Source organism: Vanellus vanellus, assembly GCF_965231255.1.
Source record: "Vanellus vanellus genome assembly, chromosome: 5".
Taxonomy (NCBI): domain Eukaryota; kingdom Metazoa; phylum Chordata; class Aves; order Charadriiformes; family Charadriidae; genus Vanellus; species Vanellus vanellus.
The window spans coordinates 70,894,633-70,916,844 of NC_138910.1; the positions used below are offsets into that span (position 1 = coordinate 70,894,633).

Here is a 22,212-nt window from a genome sequence, read left to right on the forward strand (position 1 = left end):
GGTGGGGGACACGTGGGCATGGCGTGGCCTGCACACAGCTTGCATAGAAGTGCCAGCCTGCCCTGCCGAACCCCTTTGTGGGGGGTGCGGGGGGGGGGGGGGGGGGCAGTCCTCTTCGGCCGAGACTTGGGGGGGGGGGGGGGGAGGCATCGCCGCTCCGGCGATTAGCAGCACGATGCGGGCGACCCCGCTCTGCACCCTCCTGTGCCCGCCGGGCGCTGGGGAGATGCTCTGCCCAGAAGCCAGCAACCTGTGGGGAGAGAGAACAGGGAGCGGGGGGTCAGCCGGGTCCCTCCAAACCCACCCTGCACCCCCCCAAGCCACCGTACATGAGCCCCGGGGTGGGGTGCCCGTGTCCCCATCCCCAAGCTCACCTAGCGCCGGGTGCCTGTCCCATGGCGTCCCATGCTCTGCATCTCGAAGGCATCGGGCACGGCGCTGCAGCCGGTGCTGGGCTCCTCCAGGCAGTCCCGCTCGCCGCTGGCAAAGCCCTCGGGGCCGAAGCTGGGGTAGGAGCCAGGCAGCGTGGGGTGCAGGGCCACCGTCACCGAAGCCGTGGCCGTGACGGTGGCGTAGCTGCCGGCAGGACCCTGCAGGTGGGTGCTGTAGGTGGGCAGGGCTGCGGGGGGGGCTGGCCGGGCGCCCGGCGGGCAGGGCTGCGGGTAGTCTCGGGGCGGCGCAGGGCACGGCTCCCCGAAGGGTAGAGGGGGTGCAGGCTGCGGGCTGGGAGCTTCCTTCTTCCCCTGGACCTCCGGGCTGTCCTTGTAGGGCTTCAGCACCTGGAGGGGGGGGGACATGGAGCGTGCCATGCTGAGCATCCCTCTGGCAACCCCAGCATCACACGGGACCTGCGAGACCCCGTCACCCAGTTCTATCCATCACCCTCTCCCAGGGGATGCCAGGCAGCCGGTGATGCCACAGCGGGCAGAGACACTCACGGTGATGCGAGGGAAGCTGGGGTCCTTGCCGGCCTCCAGCAGGATGTGTGCCGGCGTGGGGGGCACGATGAAGGGCCCCCGGGGGCTGCCTGGCCCCACACCCTCTGCGTAGCGCTCTGTGTCCGAGGGGTCCGGGAAAGCAGCGGGCCAGGCTGGGGCGCGCCGGACGTACAGCCCCCCGGGGCCCAGGCATGGGGGCACCGGCTCTGGAGTGGGCAGGCGGGGGCCATTATCCACCAGGGATGCCTGGGGAGAGAGGGGACAGGGTCAGAGAGACCGGGGACATACAGGGATGGAGTGTGGGGTGATGCGAGTGTGGGGTGAGGGCTGTGTGGGGTGAGGGAGATATGGAGTGAAGCAGGGATGGGGTCAAATGGGTCAGGGAAGGATGGGGGGGGAGTCGAGTGTGGGGTGAGGCAGGAATGGGGTCAAGCGTGTATGGGCCAAGTTGGATATGGGGCACAGAAAAGATGGGGTAAAGCAGGGATGGTACAGGGTGAGGGATGGGCTGAGGTGGGTACAAGGTGAGGTAGGGACCGGACAAGGCAAGGATGGCTATAGGGTGAAGGGGGGATATGGTTGGGGGCAATGAGGGATGAAGAGAGGTGGGTACGGGGTTGGGGAGGGACAGGGAGAGGTGGGATGGGGGTCTTGTACCTCAGGGGGTGGCCCGATGACGGAGAGCAGGACTGGGAGCAGCACCAGCCCATTGAGCAGCCCTAGCAGCGTCAGGATGGTGAGCACCGCAAAGAAGTACCTGGGGGGGGCAGAGGCAGAGGGGGTAAGCTGGCACAGTCGTCATGAACCCCGTCCCACCACAAACACGGCTTCCCACATCACACACCCCAGCCCCACCATGCCTCCCCAGCCTCCATGCAAGATGGGGTGGATGCTCCCAGCAAGACACATCCTCACCAGGAACCTCACATCCCCACCTCCAGCCAGGGCGGGCTGCTGTGCTCGCCAGCCCCCATTGCCAAAGCTTTTTGGGGTGCAGCAAGTGGCTGGTTTACCCCCCTCCAGCGCTCACCTCATGATGAAGTCAAACTCGGAGCCAGCCAACATGAGGACACCCAGGAGGGTGGAGACGGCACCGTCCATCACGGGGGCGAAGGTGTGCTCCAGCGCCGCAGCCGAGCGCACATTCCTGCTCCCCGCGGCAGTCAGGAAGCCCTGCATGGAGTGGGGATGTCATGCGGGTCTTGTCCCCAGGTGTCACCCGTGATGCGGCCACCCAGTGGCCAAGGGGGTGAGGGTGTCGGGGAGTGGGAACTGGGGTGCCCTGCAGTTGGGCAGGGGTCTGCCTGTGCTCACCAGGGCCACGTGGACGGTGAACTCCACACCGATGCCCACCGAGGCGATGAGGATGACCACGGGGATGGCACTCAGCTTGATGCCCATCAGCCCCATGATGCCAAACAGCTCCACCGCCATCATGGCCAGGATTGAGACCTGGGGGGGCAGTGGCGTCAGTGAAGGGTGGCTCTGACCAGCTGTCCACTCTGTCCCTCCACCTGGTATGCTCGATCCTACCTCTCCATACAGGGCAGCCTCACCCCATTGCCCCTTTTCCCTCTATTTGGGGTGTTCCTCTGTCCCATCTATTGGGGGTGGCCCTCACCCTCCTCTGCATGGGTGTCCCCAAACCCCTGCACACTACACATGTTCCATTCATAAGGTGTGTCCCTGATCCCTCCATATGGGTTCCCCACTCACTGCCACATCCATATGGGTGTTCCCCTCACCCTCTTCTGCACTGATGTCCCCAGACCCCTGTACCTTCCATATGTTCCCTTCATAAGCTATGTCCCTGATCACTCCATACAGGTGTCCCTCACCCACTGCCACCTCCATATAGGTGCCTTCCACCCAGGGTGCCCCTGGCCGCCCCATCACCCCATCCCCATGAAGCACGTACCCAGGGCCACCCAGCAGGATGGGAGCAGGGCTGGATGTCCCTGTCCCCGCCCATCAGGAGGGCAGCACAGCCGGTCACCCCCCTGTCCCCACGCACTGGGGTGCGTACTCACGATGATGCCGGCCGTCCAGGGGTTGAGCAGCAGCAGGGCGCAGACGAGGAAGGTGCAGGCCAGCAGGATGCTGATGGCCATCAGGAACCAGTGTCGCAGGCCGATGTACTGCTCCCAGAAGAGGAAGGGGTAGCCGCTGGGGTAGCTCAGCACCCCGTGGCGCTGGGCGGCCTCCCGGCAGATGGCCCGCACGCTTTCGATCGCCTCCACGAAGTCGGCCGTGCGACGCAGCCCACTCAGGTAGAAAGGGAACTGGGCAAACTCCAGCGGCTGGGCTGCTGGGACTGGGGAGGAGAGCACGGGCAGTATGGGGGTACGGGAGTACAGGCAGCATGGGGACACCCCAACCACATCAGCCTGAGTGCAGCCTGGGCAGCCCGATGCCTGGCTGGGTACCATGGGGCTGGGGAGTGTGCGGGGAGCAGACTGGGGGCCAGGAGGAGGGGGTTTCTGTGCCGGCAGGATGGTTGTGGGGTAGGGGGTCATGGAGATCAGGGGTTTTCCCTGCAGGGGAATGCTTGTGGGGCAGAGGGGGAACAGAATGGAGGGGCTTCTTTGTGGCAAGATGCTCGTGGGCTGGAGCAGGGGTGTGCTGCTGCATGCTAAGGGCACAGGGAGTGTGCGGTGGGGTGCTCAGGGTGTGGGGGATGAGCGTGGGGCACGGGGAAGCAGGGCAGTTTCCCTACTAGAGGATGCTGATGGGATAAGGGATGGAGGGGGTTCTTTGTGGGGATGCTTGCAGGGCAGGAAAGGTACAGGGAGATGGGTCCTCTGCAGGAGGATGCTGGGGGGCAGGAGGGGACCGTGGGGAGCCCACCACGCTCACTCACTTCGCAGGTTCTCGCCCGTGGTGTCGTACTTGTCATGGATCCACTCAGGCGGCGGGGGGTAGAAGTTGGCCTGGGAAGCGGCAAAGCCCAGGGGGTCATTGCTGGCCCACACCGTCAGGCAGATGTAGAAGGTGTCAGGGGGGATGATGCCATTCTCGTCCACCAGCCGCCGTGTGGTCAGCTATGGGAAGAGAGCAGGAGTGGGCATAAGCAGGGCAGTGGGCACAGCGTGGTCCCCAGTCCGGTCATCCCAGCCCCGTCCCCACGTACCTGATTGAAGTTGAAGGGCTCCTTCTTGTTGCCGGTCTGGATTAGGAGCTTGTACGCCAGCGCCCCGTCCTCGGAGCCGTTGCGGTAGCTGTCATGGGTGATGCGCCCGGCTTGCCAGTCCCTGTCGAAGGTGGCCTGGAGCCCTGGGGACGCAGCACGGGGAGTGAGCATCCCTTGGGGCACACCACCCTGCATGGCATCCCCTGTGCCCCGGGAAGCGTGGCACCAGTGGGATGGGTGCACAGTAACCCCAGGGCATTGCTGGGCACCTTGGGGACAACACAGGACCATCCTCCCCAGGGTGCCACACACCAGGGAAGGCATTCCCAGGCCAGCGGGGAGGGTGCAGGCTGGGGAGAGGGTCCTTGGGCAGGGGAGGTCATGGAGAAGAGGGATGTCCCTCACCTCGCAGCCAGTCCTGGAAGTAATGGAGCCACATCTTGGGCAGGTCGTGGTTGCCCTCCCGCACCACGTACTTGACGGTGCTGAAGGCCTGGTGCAGGCTGAGCAGGGCGGCTTGGGCGCCCGGGTAGTGGAAGCCACCCTTGGTGACGATGAACATGTTGTAGAAGGAGAAGTACTTGAACTGGGCCGAGATGAAGGCATGTGCCTTGGTGTCCCGTGGCACGATGTCCGTCAGGTAAAGCCCGTCGTGCACCATGGTGGTGCCGTAGAGGCTCAGCCCCAGCAGCGCCAGGAACAGCACCGCCACCACCGCCTGCAGGGACAGCGGGGGGAGGGGGGGGGGTGATGTCAGGCAGGGTCCCATGCCACCCACCCACCTTGGGTGGCACCGCCAGGGCCATGGCACCCTCACCTTGGTCCGGGTCCGCAGGAGGAGCGGGGCGTACTTCTCCCGGGCGAAGTCGGCAAGGCTCCAGCGGCAAAAAGGCAGGGGGACACACTCCCGCCCACCCTTAGCCTCATCCAGCTGGGCCAGCAGGTCCCGGGTGGAGCTGGACGAGGTGAAGACCTGCGAGCCCAGGGGGTCGGTGGGGGGCAGGAGGATGGCGGGTGAAGTGCACACCTGGGAGGTGGGCGGCAGGACGGTGACGACATGGTGGCCCGAGGGGTCACACCGAGTGAAGGCTTGCACGGTGGTGGTGATCTGGGTGCTGGTGGCCATGCCGGGGTGTCCATAAGGGGAGGGGTGGCAGGCGTGGTTGTCGTTAGCATCGGCGAGCTCCTGGGGTTGGATCTGGATGACCCGCGAGGAGCAAGGGCTGCAGAGAGAGAGGAAAGGAGAAGAGAGTGAAGGAGGAGAAGATGTTGAGGGAGAGGAGCAAAGCCACCCCTTGCTTGTCGGAGAGAACCTGTGGAGTCAGCCCCATCCCAACCAGCCTGGTGCACCGGTACCTGTAGAAGCAGCAGAGGATGTCGAGCCGGCGTTTCTCCCGGCGATACAGATCCAGGCTCAGGATGGCAGGGAAGACGAATAGCACCATGGCAAAGTTGAACACCACAACCACCGCAGCCTGCAGGTAGGGAGAGATGTCAGAGCTGGGTCTCGTCACCCCTTCTCACCCTCCCCCCAGAGAGGGACCCCAGCTGAACCTGGAGGGAGAAGGCGCGCAGGGCAGGGATGGGCACCAGGGCTGCCATGAAGAAGGCGATCATGTTGCTGACGGAGGTGAGAGCCACGCTGGTCCCTGTGCGCTTCAGGCACTCGCCCGTCCGCTCCTGCGGGGACAGAGGGAGGGGGTGATAAGAGGGGCTGCAGGGAGGCGGGAGGGGACAGGGCAGTCCCCGGGCAGGGCTCAGCACTCACCTTGAAGGGGATGTGCTGGCTGGTCTCAGTGAAGGCATGGGCCAAGAGGAACATGTCGTCCACACCGATGCCAAGGGCCAGGAAGGGCAGGACCTGACAGAGAGCAGTCAATGTCAGTGGGGGGACATGGTCACTGCCCAGGATGGGACCGGGCCACCCCGCAGCCCCCAGGGTCCCACGGTATCTGGCTCTTCCCCCAGCACATACCTGTGTGGTGGCTGCGTTGAAGGAGATGCCCAGCAATGAGCAAAGCCCCAGGCCAGAGGCCACGGAGAGAGCCACAAGCAGGACCCCGGCCAGGCCCACAGCCCCTTGGGACTTGGAGCAGTCCCACCGCAGCATGGTGACACAGGCATAGGCCAGCTGGAAGAGCAAGCGGGTTAGTGGAGATGGTGGGGTGAGGGAGGGACGGTGGGGGACAGAGAGAGGGGGCACACGCACCATGAGGAGGTAGCCCCCAGCCACCCGGATGACGCTGACATCAGAGAAGGACTTCATGATGTCGTTGAGCGTGGTAGTGGAGAAAGCATGGACGCTCTGCGTGGCATTGGGCGGGATGGAGTCCTGCGCCAGCTGCCGTAGAAGCACCCTGTTAGAGGAGTCGGGACCCCCCCACTTCCCAGTACATTCCCCCCCAGAATCACCCAGGATGTCAGCATCACCACTGAATCATAGAATAGAATCATAGAATTGTCTAGGTTGGAAGGGACTTTTAAGATCATTGAGTCCAACCATCAACCCAACACTGCCAAAACCACCACTAAACCATGTCCCTCAGCACCACGTCTACCCATCTTTTAAAAACCTCCAGCACTGGCGACTCCACCACTTCCCTGGGCAGCCTGTTCCAATGCTTGACAACCCTTTCTGTGAAGAACTTTTTCCTAATATCCAGTCTAAACCTCCCCTGGCGTAACTTGAGGCCATTTCCTCTTGTCCTATCACTTGTTACAAGAGAGAAGAGGTTGACCCCCCACCTTTCTACAACCTCCTTTTAGGTAGTTGTAGAGGTCGATAAGGTCTCCCCTGAGCCTCCTTTTCTCCAGGCTAAACAACCCCAGTTTCCTCAGCCGCTCCTCATAAGACTTGTTCTCCAGACCCCTCACCAGCTAGGGTGAGGGACCCACTAGGGACCCACTGGACCACAAGAGAGTGGTGTCAGGACCCATGGCCACATGAAAACCTGGGCACAGGGGGATGCCACACACAGGCTCACCTCTCCCCAGCCCCACGTGGGGGCTGTCCCCAGCACCCACCTCCACGAATTTCCTCTGCCAGGCCTCCAGGATGGCACCCGCCTTCTCCTCACTCCAGCTGATATCATGGATCTCGTAGTCATCCTTGAAGTGCTCAAAGAGCTGCCGGGGGCTCATGAGGAGGAACATGGTCTGCAGGGCCTCGGCGCTGGGGGACAGGCACGCACCTCGCTGGGACCGGCTGCAGCACCCCGGGATGCGGGAATGGGTCCATCCCCCACCCCACGGCTCCCAGCCCCACCATGGACACCCAGGAGAGGACCGAAGCATCCTGCCCCCCATCCCTGCCCTTGCTTTGAAGCACTGCCCCACTTGCCACCCCGTATATTCGCCAGCCACACAAGCTCTCCCAAACAGCCCCACAATGTTTCTTGCAGCCAGGGGCCAGTTCCTGTGAGGACTGGATGAGGATGAGGATGAGGATGAGGATGAGGATGAGGATGAGGATGAGGATGAGGATGAGGATGAGGATGAGGATGAGGGTGAGGATGAGGATGAGGATGAGGGTGAGGGTGAGGGGACCCTGCCCCAAACTGTCCCAGGAGCGAGTGCTGTGGCAGGGCCCCTGTGCCACGCCTGGGGATGCCCATGCCGCGGCGGCTCTTACCGTAGAAGCTTGCCCTGGGAGTCTTTGGTCGTGCCGCCTAAAATCAGCTCCTCCTGCCAGCGCATGAACTTCCTGGAGAAGCCATGGCAGCCCCCTGAGAGCTCGGCCGGGATGTCGGGGCTCTGCGGGCAGAGGGGAGGTGTCAGGGATTTGGGCCATGGGGTGGGCAGGAGAGCAGCAAGCTCCCCGCACCCTTCCCGGTCCCCATGGGCTGTGACCCACCTGCTGGCTCTGCTTGTTGGGGGCACTGGTTGGGCACTGGGGGTCCCGGGGGTCCAGGCACGGCCGCTCCATGTAAGCCTGCCCCACCTCTGCCTTGTCCAGCAGCTCTTTGAAGCCTTCCAGGGACGTGAACTGCCCCAGCTCCTCCATCAGCTGCAGAGGGTCCAGGTTGCTCCACTGGATGTCCGGGCGGCCCCTGGAGAGAGGCAGGAACCGGGGTGATGGGGGATGCCAAAACCCACATGCGGTACCACCACCACCACCAATGCCACCCCATCCCATGGGTTCCGGGGGTGCCCTCGAAGGCAGGGTGCGAGGATGCAGAGGAGCAGCACCACTCCCCCAGCGCATCCCCTACCCCCTCCGGGGCCGCCTGCAGCATCCCTCGTGCCCCCGCACGGCGCAGCGGGCCGTGCCCCGAGTCAAGTAGCGTGCCTGATCCTGTTAGCCTGGGACAAAGCGGGGGGAGCTGGCCCCGCCGCCTGGCCCCGCTTTGTGCGAGCAGTCAGGCCGATTACTGCCCGCGGGCTAACATCTTGATAGAGGGGAGCAGGCAGGCAAGGGCTCCCGGCATCCCCTTCCTGCCATCTCCCCCAAAGCTGGAGGTTTTGGGGCTCAGCAAAGGTTCTGGGGGCTCAGGACAGTGCTGGGAGCTGGGCACAGACCAGGTCCTTGCAGGTCCAGCAGGACCCCATGGGACTTGGGTACCTGGGAAAAGGGGCTTTTCCATTGCCTGCAGATGCTCTGCTCCCTCCGTCCCAGCCCACGGTGCCGGGGGCCAGCTCCCAGCCTCGCTCGGCTTCTTTTTTAAGACAGAAAGGACACACAAAAAAGCCAATAACCCAGCCCAGCGCTCCAAAGAGGGGAAGAAAAAGCCCGGAGCGAGTGTGGGCTCTGGGGAGAAACGCAGCCTAATAATTCATGAAGGCTGGCTGGGCCGGAGCCGGCCGCTCGAGATTCCCACATACCAACCGGAGCTGCTGCTGCTTCCAAAGAGAGCCCCTTTTATCTGCTTTCGCTTGCTTCACTGAGCCAGGGCAAATCCTTTTGTCTTTCCATAGATTGCTGCTCTTTGTTCTTCCCAGCTCCCGCCCCGCTCACCCCTCGGCGTTAAAAAGGGGGACGAGTCCCCATGGGCTGGCCGGCGCTCCGCCGGGGTGCCTGCCCGGGCACCCGCTCGCCCAGTTGCGAGGAGATCTGGGTCCCACCACTGCTGCGAGCGTCACCCTGCCTGCCACGTAGCCCAGCACCACGATGCTGCCCACCCTGGCGGACGATGCCACCAGCATCCCGCTCGGCACAGCCACCCGAACCCCGCTCGCTCCCGCTGCCAGCTGCTCCCCAGGCTGAGATGGGGAGAACCTGAGGTCTTCGGGGTGGGGGGGCAAAGCCGGTCCCCAAGTCCTGTCTGGGGATGCTTCGGCCCCTTCCCCCTCCTCCCATCCAGCAGCAGCCTGAATAAGGCCACTATTTCATCTGTTTGGCAAGGGGCAGCTTTCAGAGCAGCATTAGCATGAGAAAGCGCGGGGCTTCGTTTGCTGACAATGCACAAGCCGCCCCGGCTCTCCCGGACAAACACACCCGTAAACAGAAGGAATGTTGGGGAGGGGGGCTCCCCCCGCCCAGCCTGGAGTCCCCAGCCCCACCGCCGCGGTGCGGGGAGCTGGCCGGGAGTCACCCGCCACCCACCCCGGGTGTGGGTGCCTCCTCGCCATGGTGGTGCCCACAAAGCGCTGGAGAGGGGGAGCAGCCCCCAGGGACCAGCCTGCCTCTGTCCCCGTGTCCCCATCTCTGGCTGCTGTGCGGGCATGGCATGGCAGGGATGGGCAGCTCCGGCCCGTGGGCTGCAGCTCCTCCCCGGCAGCGGTGCAGCCCTGTCCATGCCACCAAGGCCAAGCGGACGAGGACAGGGACCTGCACCCGGGGCGTTGACCCAATGGGACGAGCGATGGTGGTGGGACCATCCTGGAGCCGAGCAGGACAAAGAGCAGCACTGAGGGACCTTAGGGCAGCAGCGCCAGGCTGCACTGGGAGGAGAAGCACAGACCCTCCAGCATCCCACCCCCCCCTCCAGCCCCTGCTCCCGCCTGCAGCCCCCTGCATCCCAGGACAGCCCCCCAAACTCACGGGAGGTAGGCTGAGCCTCCCTGCAGCTTGGCGCCTTCCCAGAAGCAGTCCAGCGGCGTCAGGATCACGCAGGGGAACAGCTTCTCTATCATCTGTGGGAGGAGGAGATGCGAGGGGTCGGGAGGGATGGATCAGGCTACCCCCCAGCCTAGCCCTGCTGGGCTGCCCAAACCAGCACCCTCCCGCACGGAGCTGGTGGTGCCTTGGCAGCAGCTGGGGCTGGCAAACCCCATCCCCACAGCAGTCCATCCGCTGCCCGCTTCTTGAGGGACCAGTCCTCCGTGGGGGGTTCCCTGGGAGCCATGCCATCCCCTCCACTCACCCTCTCGATCATGCCGTTCTCAATGATGGGGACACCCGACTTGTAGCAGATCTTGTTCAAATCCCACGATCTGGAAAAGCAGAAGGAGGAGCTGAGGATGGCCATTGTCCCACAGGAGGACACAGCAAGAGATGTGGGGGACACGCAGGACATGGTGGAGGTCCCCGTCCCCCCACACCCTGTCCAGAGCTGGACTCACTTTCCGTACAGCGAGACTTGGACTTTGCTGGCGGCCAGGGCCGCCTCGAGGTGGAGCTGCAGGGCCTCCTGCGTCAGGATGTTCTCCCCATCCCGCTTCGGGGTCTGGATCAACATTTGGGAGGTGTAGACGGACTCTTCACCCAGCTTCTCCTTGGTGTAGCGCAGCTCCTGGCTCACTCGGCTGCCCGCTGCGGAGGGGACCGCGATGTGCCCTGTCAGTGCCAAGGCTGGCAGAGCCTCCATCCCGCCAACCTGTCCTGCCCATCAGGATGCCCAGGGAAGGGGATGGGCAGGAGCGAGGCCCCGCAGCATCATATGGTACCACATTAACCCGAGTGGGCTTCTTGCCATAGGGTTCCCCATCTGCTGCATCCTCTGGGCACTCATGCCCAGGGCACCCAAGCAAGGAGCACCCCAGCCCACACCAGACCAGGCAACCCCCTTCCCACCAAGGCAGATATTTCCAGCTCCAGAGCAGGTCGTTGGCTTTGCTTTCCCTGGAAAAACCCCATGGACAGACAGCTGGTGAAGCGGATGGGACGCATCCTGCCCACTCCCACCCATGCACTGCAGCTATAGACGCCCAACGCAACCGGAGTGAGTGAAACTGGGGACACCCCACCCCATCCCTGCCCAGCTGCTCCATGGCACACCGAGGTGGGCAGCGTTTCGGCCAGGGGATGAGCGTAGGGAGAGTCAGGCACCCCCGAGCCCCCGCAGGTGCAGGCTGCCCCAGGAGGGGCTTGGGGACAAGGGAGGGACATGGTGCTGGGGAGCTCCGCAGGACCCCTCTCCTCCTGCCAAGGGTCCAGGATCCACCCCCGACCGCAGTGGGAGAGCTCTGAGCATGGTGGGGCCAAAGTTCCCAGGAGAAGCTGCCGACTTTACTCGCAGCCATCTCAGTGCAGAAGAGAAATCCCCCCCCCCCCCCCCTGACAGCACGGCCGGGGCTGAGCTCAAACCCTGCGCAGCCTTTTGCGCGGCGGAGCACCGTGCCAGGGACAGCCATCCCTGTCCCCATCCCCATCGAATGAGGAGTTTCCATCCCTTCTGGCACAGCGAAGAGGGGACGGACAAGGCAGCCCGGAGGAGGGTGGGAGGCCAATCCTGAGACCCTTAAGCACAACACCCAGCCACCCGGCTCCCAGCCCTCTGCCCGGGGAGGGGGGGGCACATGTTGCTTGTTGTCCCCACTCCCATGCCACCCACCAGGAATGTCCCCAGGGTGCCCTGGTGTCAGGGCACATCCCAAGGCAGCACGGCTGGCGCAGGGGGAGGCTGGCTCCTGCCCAGCCCCGGGTGCTGGGGAAGGGAGGGAGGCAGTGGAACGGGGCGGGGGGGGGGGTGGTCAGGATTCATCCGTGCTGGGATGCTCCCTCAGCAAGAGGCGGGGGCCCCAGCGGGCCTGGCCCCCCGCCAGCGCCGAGGAGGCCAGCGCGAGACCGCAAATAAGGAGCAGAATCTTCCCTTTTAATGACTTATTATATGGGTTGGTGTTTTTTGGTGGTGTGTTTTTGTTTTTTTTTTCTTTCCTGCTTTTTGGGAATGGGGTGGGGGTAGGGGGGGGGGAAGCGTCATTATTGTTCCTGGCTGGGCCGGGGAGCAGCTGGTGTCCATCAGATGCCAGTTGGGATGGAGGTTGTGCCAGGGCCGGGGAGGGAGGGGGGACACGGCCGCGGCCTTTGTGTGTGTGTCAGAATGGAGGGCAGCGCCCGGGGCGAGGGGACGAGGACACAGGGAGGGTGGGTGTCACGGGATGGGGGTGGTGGGGACCCGTCCCCTTCCCGGCAGGCTGGGAGGTCGGGCAGGAGGTGCACCGAGCTGCTCTGATCTCAGCCATGCCACCCACGCCGAAGCCGGGCGGGTGGTGGGACAGGGCGATGGAGGGGTTGGGGGGGGGGACGGGAAGAGGGGGGGGGGTGCCCAACATCACCGCTGATCCCAGGGGGAACACATCCTGCTGTGCCCCGGGGGCATCTCCACGCAGCACAGCCACGGGAGGAGCCGCACATCTGCAAGCGTTGGGGGGTAAAGGGGGGGGAGCCCCCCGAAAAATTAAAGAAAAAAAAAAAAATAAAAAGCCGTCCCTTGTAATTAGTGTTAATTTGGAACAGGGCACTGCGAGCCGTCAGCAAGCTTCAAAGGCCGTGAGGAAGCCTCAAATTCCAACACCCTAATTAACCAAAGAGCAACATGAAAAGACAAGGCAGCGCACACAGGGCTGCCAAGGACACTTCAAACGGGCGCACGCCCGCCGGCCGGCCCGGGACCAGGACCGGGACCGGAGTGAGACGCCCCACGCCGCACGCAGCCCCCCAGCCGTGGGGAGGGGGCCGGGGGAGGGGGCACCCCGATACCAACAATGAGCACATTAATGAGGAACTGTATGTAAATTCTTTTTTTTTTTTTTAATTCCAATTAACAAAGGGAGCCCTCGGCTTTTTCATGCAAAGGGCCCTCTGGTTCCAATCAGGCACCCCGGTCCTGCTTATTAACAGCCCGCTCCGCTCTGCTCCCCAGGCTGGGCAAAGGGACGCCCACACCCCCCCCCAAAACCCCATGGCTTGGGGGCAGGAGAGTCTTCAGGGGCAGCTGTGCCTTGAGCGAGCATCCTCCCCGGGGTGGGCACCGCTTTCTGGGTACCACCGGCCGGGCGTTTCACACTGGGGGGGGGGGGTCATGGGTGAAGGCACACAGCAGCGAGGGCTGTAGGGTGGACAGGACCCCGTGCCCACCCGCACCTCAAACACCCAGGGTGCAGAGGCAGCTCCCACCGTGCCCAAGCAGGGTGGGCACGGGTGCCAGAGAGGGGACGGGGGTCCCCAGCAGCGAGGGTGGCTGTGATGTGCAGCTGCCATCTGCCCGCGGGCCACACTGGGGGAACCCTCCCCGTAATTACAGCATCCGCCGCAAAATTACAGAGCAGGGCGGGAGCCTCCCTGCCCCCTTCCCGGCCACCCTGCCTGAGCCACCCCCACCCCCACCGTTCCCCAAACCCGCCTGGCACAGGACCCATGGCTGCAGCTCCGGTGCTGCCGCCAGCTCACCCTCGCCCAGTAGGACTGGCTTGTGGCCTCAGCTGCCCCAGTGGGTGCCAGTCTCTCCCCAGCCACCAGCAGCCCCATGCTAGGTGGGGGGGGGGGGAAGGGGTTGCTCCTGCTCCCAGCCAGGACAAAGCCCCAGCTCCCGCACTGCCCCCCCTGCCCAAAAAGGGGTCTGACCCAAGCTCATCCCACATCCCCCCCAAGGGCTGCCAGCACCCCCAGGACCCAACTCAGAGGGTTTGGGGTCAGAGAAGCCCATGCCAGATCCTGCTGCCCCCAATGCAGTTGCAAGACCCTTGGTGGCACAGGGCTCACCCCAATGCACCCACCCCGCCTGGCATGACAGCAAGGGGACATCCCGCCATGCTTATCCACGGCAGGAGGTGGGCAAACCCCACGGGGGCCTCGTCCCCAAGTGCCCGTGGGTGGGGGAGAGCATGCCCGGGCAGCACAGGGAGGGCAGTGGGTTGGGGTAAGCTGCCAGCCCCACACCGAGCCCTCCCTGCCCAGCAAGGGCAAAGGGAACAGAGGCGAGGGAGGGCCATGGGAGGTGTTGGGGGCCACAGAGAGGCACCAGTGTCCCCCAGGGAGACACATGCTGCTGCAAGGACCGCTCTGTGTGCCTGTGGGGTGGGTGGAGGCTCTGGTCAACAGCAGTGCCACCGCTCTACAGGTGGAACCTGGGCACTGCCGGCAGCTGTCAGCACCACTGGGATGACCCAGGTGTGACAGGGAGGGAGCACGCTTGGGTACACATTCTCGTTTGGCCTCAAAAAGTCAGGCCCTGTCCCCTCCTGCCTGGGATAACAGTGCTATGGGATGTGGTGAGAAACATGGTAAGTCCCAGATTTGGGTAGCGCACAGGGGATGCTGCAGCTCTGTCCCAGGGCCAGTGAGCCCCAGAGCCAGGCCAGCCCCAGGGCCAGCTTCAGCCATGCCCCCCAGCAAAGGAACAACTGGGGGCAGTAAGAGGATAGGGGTGTCCCTGGGGAGCAGCCCCCTTTCCACAGCACAACATCCCCATGCCAAGACTAGAAACTCCTGCTCAAGTACACAGCCGGGAAGGGGGCAAGGTCATGCCGAGATCCCCTGGGAAAAGCCATCTCCATGGGGACATCCCTCTGCAGCCAAAGGCACCCGTAGGGGCAAACATTGGACCATCGAGCCATCCCCCGGCACAGACTGAGTGCATCCCGCCAGCAGATATGCCCACCCCTGGGTGATTAAAGCCCCCAGGGGCACAGCAGAGATGCCAGCGCCATCCCGCATCCCGTGCGCCATCCCGCATCCCATGGCGCCGCCCCGAGCATCCCTCAGCCGGCCGCTTCCCCGTGCCGAGCGGCGTGCAAGCCGGAGGCCACCTTCAAAGTGTTGTGGGGCGGATTAGCTGGATTAGGGAGGCAGTGAAAGGACCCATGCTGCTCCGGAGGAAGTCTCGCCCAGGGCACGCTGAAAGAGCCATTTTTACCTGTCCCGGCCGCTACCGCCGGCCTCGCCAAAAGCCCCGCGGCCTCGTCCTGTCAAAACACGTCCTCCCAGCCCCATTCACCCCACGGAGCGGGGCCGGGAATGGGGGGTGTAGGTGGGTGGTAGATGCTGAGGGATGAACGGGGGCTCGCCACTGCCCCAGCGCCTCCGACCAAACCCGGTCCCACCAAAGGGGCTCCCACCGCCCGGCGAAGGCAAGAGGGGTGGCAGAAGAGGGGGCTGCCTTCAAAAAAGCCAGCGGTGGAGGGGCCCATTTGGGGCCAGCTCCCCAGCCGTCGGCCCCGGCCAAACCCTTTTGTTTAACGGCAAAGCTAAATTAATGTCTTTATTACCCCAAATCACAGGGCGGCAGTTCCCAGCGTGGGGAAGGGGGGGGGGGGGGGGGGGGGGGCAGCCGGGAGCTCGCACCGCCCCGGCTGGCACTGAGGGGACAGCGCGACCCCCGAAAAAGAGAGGGGGGGAAAAATAAGGGGGGGGGGGGGGAAGAGGGGATTCAGTTGGGAACTATTCACCGCTAAGACTCCTGTCAGCATTGACATAAATTTCCACTGGTGTTGGCATTTAGGCATTTGCCATTTCCATATGTATAGGGCTGCCTGTACTAATTATGCTAATCACCCCCTCTGTTGGCTGCTGTGAAAAATGGCCACATTAGGCACTCCACTGCTTGCTAATGTCACTTAATGTGTGGTTGAAACATACATTCATCCCCCTCTGAATGGTGAAATTTTTCCACATTGCTGGCTTCATTCAGGCAAGAAATGAATTTTTTGAACTCAGACCACTTTTCCAGGCCCGAGGGAGAGGCAGATAATAAAACCCTCTTCTCGGGCCCTGGCGCTGCCCCCTCCCAGCCGCCAAATAACATTTAAAACGCGAAAAGAGAACCCCCCTCCCTAAGTCCATGGATATGTCTAAGTTTAAAAAAAAAAAAAAAAAAAAAAAAAACACACACACACAAAACCAAAAAACAACACTTTCTAGGAATTACAAAAAACAAATATATATATAAGTTGAAAAGCAAAGCAAAAAGGATGGGGGCAGATAAGCCACAGCCATCTTTAAAGAGTCTCCCAGTCTTTTTGGGTTAATTAGCAAAAATTTCCAGCCCGAAAAAGCCAACCAAGCTGTCAAGGAAGGGAAAAGGAAAAGCAAGAGGTTTCACGCTCGCCTCCCGAAGATAAATAAATAGAGGCAAACTGCCTGCGCCCCATCTTCTGGCAGGCGGGGGGCTGCTGGGTGAGCTTCCCCCTCCCCGCAAAGAAAGATCCTTTCAGAGCCAGCCAGGGCTGTCGGGGAAAAGGTGCTTTGGAGCAGAGGGCAGAGCCAGCCAGGATTTTAGGATAGCGAGGACCTCAGCACCCTGCGGCAGCAATGCCCTGTCTGCCCCACGCTCCTCTGATCCCCCAGGAAGGGGGCATGGGAGTCCCAGGGGTGCCCAAACCCTGCAGACAGGGCAAACTGCAGGGTCCCAAAGGGAGAAATCCCACCGGGCCAGGCAAGGGGGTCCCCAGGGCGGCGCGGGGGTCCCCAGGGCGGCATTGGTGACCACGGGCTGCCGCTTCCCTCCCTGTGATGTGATACCCGTGTCACTGCACCCCAAGAGGAGCAGGGACCCTGTCCCCACAGGATGCCTGTCTGGGGACAGAGTGGGGACGTGGCAGCCCGGGAGCCGCCCCTCCGGTGCGAGGCTGGCTCAGGCCAGATCCCGGCAGGCGTCTCGCTGGTCCCGCCGCAGGGACGAGCTGCCATCAGAGCCCCCCGTGTCGCTGGCACCAGCCCCACGTAGCCCCCCAGCTTCGCCTGCTCCTTTCTCAGCCCCTGCACCGATGTCCCACCCCACAAAACCCACCCGCTGGCAGCAACAAGACCACCCACCTCTCCCCGTGCCCACCCAGGAATGGCCACAGCACCCTGCTCCCCCCCACCGGCTGCTGCCCCACACCCCGCCATGGGTCCCACCACATACAGTGGGGACGGGGGCTGAGAAGAGGGGCCACACGGACGGTCTCCCCAGGGCAGAGGCAGGGAAAGCCACGCTTGGCTTTTCATTGTGGCTTTCCCATCCCCGATGCCCCTCTCTCTGCAAAGACGGAGTGAGATGGGGTCTCATCTCCTACTGGCCCCTGCTGCACCCCAGCCCTGCCCTGGGTGCCAGGGAGAGGCCACCCTGTGCCAAGTCCTATTGCAGAGGTCAAGGAAGGACAAAAACTATTGCCAAGGGGGTTGGCAGCGTCTCTGCTTCATGCCCCAAGCTGGGAACGAGGCAGCAAATTCCCCTTGCCCCCATGCCACGCATCCCCTTTCATCCCACCGGCACATTTGGGGTGTCCCTGACCCCTCCAGGAGAGGATCAGGGTCTTCTCCAGGGAGACTTGGCAGCTCTTTGAGAGCGCGACGGCTGCGCGGGGCGCTGGGCTGTTCCGGTTAGGAATTAACCCGGCCTTCCTTTGAACCAGCCCTTGGCGCTATAAATCAGGCAGATCCATTCACCACCCAGGGCTCTGCCTGCCCGGAGCTCGCCGCCCCGGCCCCTTGGCCCTACAGACGCCCTGGGAGAGCCGGGAACAGCTGCCAGGTGTCTAGAGGTAACTCAACACTCGCCGCTAGCCGGGATTTCAAAGCCTCCAAGTGGCTAATTGCTTCAGAAGAGCCTAATTGAACATTTCCACAGTCGAGTCCAATTTATGGGGTGACACAGCCTCCCTCCATCTCCCAAACAGGGATGCAGGTCAGGCGTAACCCCAGGACACCACCAGCATCCCCCAGCCAGATCCCAGCCCACGGGACATCACCTAAAATGGGACAGGGGATCCTAAGCTTTCCTGTGGGGGATGGGGCCACAAGCCAGGCTCAGGGGGACCCATCGGGGGACCTGCCATCAGCACAGCCCCAATGCTGACCCCAGCCATGGAGGGCAAAGCAAGGCTGCCCATCCTATTCCCCTGGGGGGTGGGAACAGCAGCACGGTGCCCCCATGGGAAGCAGCTCCCTTCCCTCCCTGACCTGCCATCACCCACCAGGTCCACAGCTCCGGGAGGGCTGAACTCACCCTGTGGCGAGAAGAGCCCAGCATGGGGTCACTCCCCGCTCCTGCGGGGTTGGGATCTCACCGGGGTGAGGTGGTTTGGGTTGGAGCATCACCAACCCACATCCCTCAGCCTGGCCAGGCAGAGGCAGGTGAGCAGGTACAGACCAGCTTCAGGGGGTCATCAGAGACTTCCCAGGACTCTCAGCCACCCAGCCTCTGAGCTGGGGGATGGGCCAGGACCTACAAGCCTAGGACGATGGGATAAGGACTCGCTGCACACATTCCCTGCCCCTTAGACAACCCACAGTGCTGCCTCGGGGCTGGGATGGACCGCACTCCTCCAAACATCTCCCCACACATACCCAGAGAGGGCAGGAGTCAGGGTCCCCCAGCACCCTGGGAATCTCAAGGCTTTGGGGTCAGGCTGATGGGAGCACCCAGATTTTGCCACTGCCTTGACCTGGCATGGCAGTACCAGACTCGCTGCAGAGGGACACACACACCAGCCACCCACCCACACACACCTGGGGGTGGGAAAAAGTGGTGGCCAGGAGAGAGCAGCAGCTTAAAGTCCTCAGGATCCAACCACACAGTCTGGGAAACTGCATCCTGCTCCCGAGAGGCAGCCCAGGCCCCCCTATCCCCAAATAACGCACATCCCCACACCAGGATGGAGTCCAGCGATCAGGGAGGGCTGGGTACACCCGCAGGTACCAGAGGATGCTTTGATCTTCACCAGAAAACGCAGAAGCGGAGGCCAGCGGAGGGGCAAGGACCCACAGATGATTATGGGAAAGGGACGCAGCCCCACAGCTGATACCCGAGGCTGAAAGAGCCACGGCAAACCTTCCATGTCCTGACCCACGCATGCCCATCAGGGACCCACAGGACTAAGCCAGTCCAGCATCTTTGGTGGTTGCAGGTAGTGCCAACGCTCAAGGACAGCCTCCTTGAGCACACTGGGACCGTGGCACCCAGGAGCCAGGCATGGAGGCATCTGCTCCAAGAGCACAAGCTCAGGGGAAAGAGCCCTCCCAAGGAAGGCCGAGGGGGAGCCCCCAAGCAGCACCCCACAGAGCACCCCTACACCGCACACCATCCCCACCCCAGGTGCTATAGATCCAGAGCAGGGGCTGTGTGCAGACCCCAGTGTAACCCTTGCCTGGGAAGGGGTAGGACACCCCAGGTCAGCGGTGTTTCACCCTGGGGTAAAAAAAAAAAAAAAAAAAAAAAAAAAAAAAGTCCAGCTCCCGATACCAAAGAAGACATCCCAGCCATGAGAAAGAGCCGGTTTCTTGGAGAGGCCCCTGGCACCCACGTCACAGCCACACCACAGTGTGGGGGAAACACCCCTCAACAGCAGCACCAGTCCCTCCTGGCCATACCCATGCCAGCTGGGAAGTACGGTGGGGCACAGAGCCTATGTGCAAGAAGAGATGGGTTTCTGGGCACTTGCAGCCATCCCCAGGCTTGGCCCCTTCCCCATCCTGCTCTCCACCTCGGTGCGCCGCAAGTCCCGTTCCCCCCCTAACAGGAACAACCACAGCCACTTCCCTGGCTCCGGCCGCGGTTGCACGAAACGCTGACTCCTTGCAACCCCAAAAGCACAATAAAAATCCAGTGGGGCCAGAGCCACAACCCAGAGCAAGGGAACCCCGGAGGGAGCATGTGCCTCCTCCAGCAGCCACCAGCCGGACCGGGAGGTATCACTGGATTTCTCTGCTACGTGTTGCAGAGGAAAGGGGTGATGGAGACGAGATGGGGGGGGACGGGACGGGGACCACAAACACCCCTCGGGAGTGGGGAGCAGGTGGGAAAGCCAGGCATTCCTGGGCAGGGGTGCGTGCGTGCATCTGTGTGCGAGCAGCGAGGGAGCGCAGGGCTTTTTTTTTTTTTTAAATAAAAAAAAAAAAAAGGGGGTGGGAGAGCAAAGTTGCTTCTATTGTTGAACCAAATCCAAGAGTAGCTGAGGACCACACAGGGAGCAGGGCGTGGGGGAGGAGGCAGCGCTCCCGCACAAAGATGGCTGACACCCCTCCGCTGAGCAACATCTGCCCCTGCACAGCACCCCGCCGGGGACCCCAGGCTGGGAGACACACACCCCCCACCCCCCCCGGCCAGGGTCTGGCAGGGATAAGGGGGTACGATGCGGGGTGCTGCCCCCCCCCCCCCCGCCCCCCCCCCGGGACCCCCAAAGCAGGAGGGAGGCGCAGGGAAAGCGAATCCCCAGCGCTGGGGAGCGGAGCTGCAGGGAGAGGGGAGAGAAAAATCCACGCTGGAGTTTATTAATAACAAAGGAGCGGGATCAGCCGCTTCCACTCGGAAACGGGGATTTGCTCCTGCCTGACCCTGCCCGCTCCTCCGTGCCCACCGGGCAGAGGTCCTGAGCCGGGACCGGCAGCCCCACGGCACCGGTACGGGGCTGCGACCGCCCCCCCGAGGGGCTCTTCCCGCGGGGAAGGGGCCCCGGCGGCGGGAGAGCGGCACCGCGGGAAGGGGGTGCCCACGCGTGGGGGACACGCGCGCTCAGCCGGCGCCGACCTCCGTTCCCGCCGCACGTGTCCGCCCGCGCGGGGCAGGCGACCCGCACCTCCTTCGCGCGGGGGCCCGCGCCGGGACACGCGTGGGGGTCCCCTTTGCGACTCAGCACCACGCACCCGCGTAAGACGCAGCCCGAGCGGCCGCCCAGGCGGGACCTCCGCTGGTGGGGCATCCACAGTCCCGCACGCAGGAATCCCGGCGGCATCCTCAACCTCCTCCTCCTCCTCCCGCCCCGCGCTGTCACCTGCCTGCGGGCCGGCCCCGCACCTCCGCGCCCTGCGTGGGGAGGGGGGGGGGAGGGCGGACGACGACGACGGGGGCACATACACACAAAGCCGCGGCGGGGAGCGAGACCGTTCCCACGGGCGGCTGAGCCCGTGGGGCCGCGCTTACCTTCCACCCAGAGGTGCTCGATGTCGGTCTCGATGGAGGCCACCCGCAGCCCCACGGCCAGCGCCCCGAACACCAGCAGCCCCACGAAGAGCACCTTCCCGCAGTGCCGCTGGATCCGGCAGCCCAGGGCGAAGAGCAGCGCCTGAAAGCGGGCCCGCAGCCACAGCGGGGCCCTTTGGCCCACGGCCCTGCCCTGGGGAGAGGGCGAGGATCAGGCTGGGAGCGGAGAAAAGGGGGAGCCCTTACCCGCGGGTGGGATCCCGCAGCGGGGCGGGGGGGATGCCCGCGGCGGCCGCGCTCCGTCGGGTGGCGGAGCTGCACCGGGATCCCGGCGGGGGAGAGAGCGGGACTCCAGGCGGGGGAAAGAGTGGGTCCCCGAGCCGGGGGACACGGGGGGTACCCACACCCGCTCCTCACTCCTCGCAGCCCGACCTCCTCCCCCCCCCCCTCCGCCTCGGCCGGAAGCCCCCCGCGGGAGCGGGCGATGCTCGCTCCTTACCTCGGGCAGCGGCTTGCGGCGGGCGGCGCGGAGCGGTGGTGGCGGCGGCGGGGCGGAGCGGGGGGGCTCGGCCGGCATGGCGGGGGCGGCTGGCGGGGCTGGGCACCCCCCGTTATGTGGGGCCGAGCGCGGCGGCGGCGGCCCCCATGCGGGCGGCGGGGCCGGTGGCTGTAGTGCCGGTGGCGGTGCAGCGCGGTGCCGGTGCGGAGAGCTGTGTGCCGCCGGCCGCCCGCCGCGCCTCTAAAGGGGAGGCGGGGGCGGGGGGCGCCGGGGCCGCGCCGCCGCCGCCGCTCCCATTGGCCGCCGCCGCCGCGGCAGCGCCCATCGCCGCTGCTAGGCAACGGCGCGCCCGCCGCCGGCGGCCACACACGGCGGTACCCCCCCCCCCCGCCTTTACACCCCCCCCCCCCCCCCACCGCACGGCCCGGCCCGGCCCCGCCGCGGGGGGGAGCGCGGCAGCGGCGGCGGCGGCGGCCCGGTCCGGCCCGCCCCGCCCGTGGGCAATGGAACACCCCCCCCCATCCTGCCCCCCCCGGGCTGTCCCGCCCCGGGATGGGCAGCCCCCCCACAGACACCCCCAGGGATGGGTTGGTCCCTCACCCCTACACTGTCGCCCCCCTCTCCCCCTGTAACCCTGTAGGTAGT

At 64.3% G+C, this 22,212-nt stretch overlaps 1 protein-coding gene across 1 annotated transcript; it reads right to left on the minus strand.

Moving 5' to 3' along the window:
* Positions 1-374: 374 nt before the first annotated feature.
* PTCH2 (patched 2) lies at positions 375-21,892 on the minus strand (the record flags this gene model as incomplete). Its single annotated transcript, XM_082484113.1, is given in 25 exon segments — positions 375-779; positions 939-1,184; positions 1,596-1,695; positions 1,969-2,111; positions 2,253-2,390; positions 2,969-3,252; positions 3,799-3,979; positions 4,069-4,211; positions 4,474-4,786; positions 4,886-5,291; positions 5,425-5,543; positions 5,623-5,748; positions 5,837-5,929; positions 6,044-6,199; positions 6,278-6,409; positions 7,093-7,240; positions 7,700-7,821; positions 7,922-8,117; positions 10,049-10,140; positions 10,371-10,440; positions 10,570-10,759; positions 21,069-21,261; positions 21,475-21,675; positions 21,678-21,820; positions 21,823-21,892. Coding segments are annotated over 25 exon segments (4,410 nt in total).
* Between the last annotated feature and the right edge of the window lie 320 nt (positions 21,893-22,212).